The 3,243-nt window shown below is 35.0% G+C and overlaps 1 protein-coding gene across 1 annotated transcript; it reads right to left on the reverse strand.

Annotated features, from left to right (window-relative positions):
- Window positions 1–1,884: 1,884 nt before the first annotated feature.
- Window positions 1,885–2,877, reverse strand: LOC18423417 (cypmaclein). The gene is made up of 4 exons (XM_006828029.4): window positions 2,677–2,877; window positions 2,539–2,589; window positions 2,399–2,441; window positions 1,885–2,311 (listed from the first exon to the last, which is right to left on the reverse strand). Exons 1-4 carry the CDS (start codon window positions 2,728–2,730, stop codon window positions 2,127–2,129), a joined length of 333 nt encoding a protein of 110 aa, XP_006828092.1. The 5' UTR covers window positions 2,731–2,877; the 3' UTR covers window positions 1,885–2,126.
- Window positions 2,878–3,243: the final 366 nt, after the last annotated feature.

Consider the following 3,243-nt stretch of genomic DNA (forward strand, 5'->3'; position numbering starts at 1 on the left):
GATGGATGAATATGAATATGTTGTCTTAATGTTGAAAACCATTATCGATATGAATATGAAAAAACCTCTATTGGAAAATGTTGTTTTACTGTTGAAAAACCTTTTAATTGATGTATGAATATAAAAAACTAAAAAATTAAAAAAATTGAGTCCCAAAAATAATGAATCTTGTAGCACATTATCCAGGCTGTCCATTTTCAAGATTTTCATATGTTTATGGATCTACTTGATTTTAATTATTTTTTGAAATTTAAAATTTATAATTAGATATGAAAATAGTTATTTAGATAATTCTAAAAATGTTTTACACCAAAATTTCATGTTATGATAAAATTTGGGTGTGCACATTAATTGGATTGTTTAAGGTTGGAACTTTATAGAAATCATACCAATAGATGAAAGTGTTACAATATTTAAAAAAAAACTTATTTCAACCTTTGTGCATAAACAATGAGACATCTTCAACAACTGATTTCAATTGTAATAACGTATCCTCGCCATATCATAAGTAAATAGTGACATTGTCTACATTGCGTTTAGAAAATGAAAAATTTTGATGATTTAAGGAGCACTGCTTTGGGTTCCATTTTACATTCGACGCATCATATCCAACTTTAAGATAGATTGTAAAACGTCCCTCTACCAAAATCTAAACTAAACGGAGCTAAAAGATAAAATATATTACTATTGCATATTGCCTATTTTTCTTTTTCACCCTTTATATGGAAAATGTTTATATATTAACAACCTTATACTCACGAGGTAAGGTGCATCTCAAATTCCAACTGTTGATCTCAACCTTGAGATGCATGGACACGAAGTAAAAAACGAATGTATTTTTTAACAAGTTATCTAAACCGTCTATTTTCAAAATTTTTAATTTTTTAATTTTATAACTGAAAAATAAAAATAATTTTAAAACCATCATAACATTTTCGACACCAAAATGACATCTCTAAGTAAATTTTATAGGTCCACCCCACTTCTACAATATAAAGAGACAACCTCATATAAAAACCTCTCCCTTTTTATATTGATGATAGTTGATTGAGACTGTAAAACCCCAATTGTGGATCTTCGAATGATATCACAAAGATTTCCCGGGTTGAAACATAGACTCTATTAAAAGGTGGGCCCTAATTTGAATGTTTTGGAGATGCTTTATTATATTGTAGAAATGACGTCCAGCGCATGAAACAATTTTCCTTTCTAAATGCCTACAAAATCCGAGAGTATTGAACACGCATGAAACAATTTTCCTTTCTAAATGCCTACAAACTCCGAGAGTATTGAACACGCGTGAAACAATTTTCCTTTCTAAATGCCTATAAACTCCGAGAGTTTTGAACAATCTCACTTTTTACGTATCCTTGAAACGGGCACAAAATCCAACCTTGTTACTTGATTGAAAATAGTGCATCTTATATCGCATTTTTAGATTATTAATTTTCAAGATTTTCAAATCTGTGTAAATATACTCCATTTACACTAATTTTCAAGTTTATAATTTTATAATTACAGATAAAAATATATTTTAAAGCTACCACAAAGATTTTCGGGGTTGAAACATGGACTCTATTCAAAAGTGGGCCCTAATTTGAACGTTTAGAGAGCTTTAGGATAGTGAAGAAATGAGGTCCAGCCCGCATGAAACAATTTTCCTTTCCAAATACCTACAAAATCTGAGAGTTGTGAACCGTCAATCTCGCTCTTCATGTATCCTTAAATCGAGCACAAAATCCAGGCTGGTTACTTGAGTTCCAAAACCCCAAATCTAAGCTGAAAATACAGTGCCAGAAAAGTCTTTCGGAGGCCATCTCTAAAATATATTTTCAAACATAATCCCCTTCTTGATTAATACCCATTATCCCCTCGATCAGAAGCTAAGATAACCATTTCTTATAGATTAAATGAATTTAAATACTTAGACAGAGATGAAGCCATATATACTTCTGATGATTATTACAACTAGGGCACACTAAAGCCAGACCGAGTCTCTGCAAAACCACATAATAGACACACACATGTAGATACATATAACCAAGGCTTCTCACACTACACCTCAGAAATATATGTTTAGAAGAGAGAAAGATAACATTGATGAGATAGCGAGAGAGATTGGGTGTCTAAGGGCACTTGGATTCGTTTCTGTGGGTGGTCATGTTGATGTAGCATGTGCCGCAGACCTCCTTGTTGCCGGAAGTGCCCGGCGGCACGCATTGGCATCGGTCGCAGCACGTCCCGCACGCTCTCAGGCACCTGTTGGGTCGAGAATGGAGCTTGCACCTCTCTCCACACAACTTTGGGCAATCTGCAAAATGCATACATCAACCACAACAAGCTTCATCATCTCCCCCCTTTTCAACCTCAACTTGAATCAACAACACCACATACTCACCTATGCCAACTTTTGAGCTCCCGTTCCCACCACTGCCAGGAATCTGCACAAATCCAAGGAAACCAAGCGGTTACTGATACTGCTATCACTTGTATTTTACTTGGGTCCTCCATGAAAAATAAAACTCAAAATGCTGTTACCTGATTGAGATCAATGTCTTGATCTTCGTCCTGGTACGACTGCGACGACATCTGATTAAACCAAAAGGTAGCACCATGAGTTTATAAGTAAAAACCAATATCAAAATAAAACCCATGGGGCCCAAAACTTGCCATTACCTGAGAAATAACCAGAAGCAAAACTATATATAGAAGCAGCTCTCTAAGCGCCATTATCTCTTAAAGCGATGACACAAGATAGCTTCTGTGAAAGCAGAGAAAAACGTAGGAATACAGACTGTTGTGTGAGTGTGAAGAAGAGAAATGAGAGGGGATCAACAGGAAGCTTGGTCGATTACTAATGGAAAGAGGTGAGAAGACAGATATTATTCCCAGACTTTACTTACTACTTATATGCACTTAGAGAGAGAAAGAAGAGAGAGAGAAGAGAGGACAAGGAGAGGGCCAGCTTAGCAGGCAGCATTAGTGAAGAGAGACGTGACAGTGTTCCCACTTTCAAGCTTTTACTGTTCCCTTCAACAAAAATAGTAATAGTAGGGAAAAGTTTATATAGTGCCTAGGCTTTAAACAATCAAATTAGAGCCTACTTCGAAATTTTCACAAACGGTGGTTGTTTTGATTCTCAAATATCATCAAATTGATTACCTAGACATCAAGATGCACGAACATGAGAAAAAAAAAGGGATTTTAAGATTTGGAAATAGTGTTGTAAGCCTATAACACATT

Source organism: Amborella trichopoda, chromosome 10 (genome assembly GCF_054954075.1).
Source record: "Amborella trichopoda isolate Santa Cruz 75 chromosome 10, AtrichopodaSantaCruz75HAP2 v2.0, whole genome shotgun sequence".
Classification (NCBI taxonomy): domain Eukaryota; kingdom Viridiplantae; phylum Streptophyta; class Magnoliopsida; order Amborellales; family Amborellaceae; genus Amborella; species Amborella trichopoda.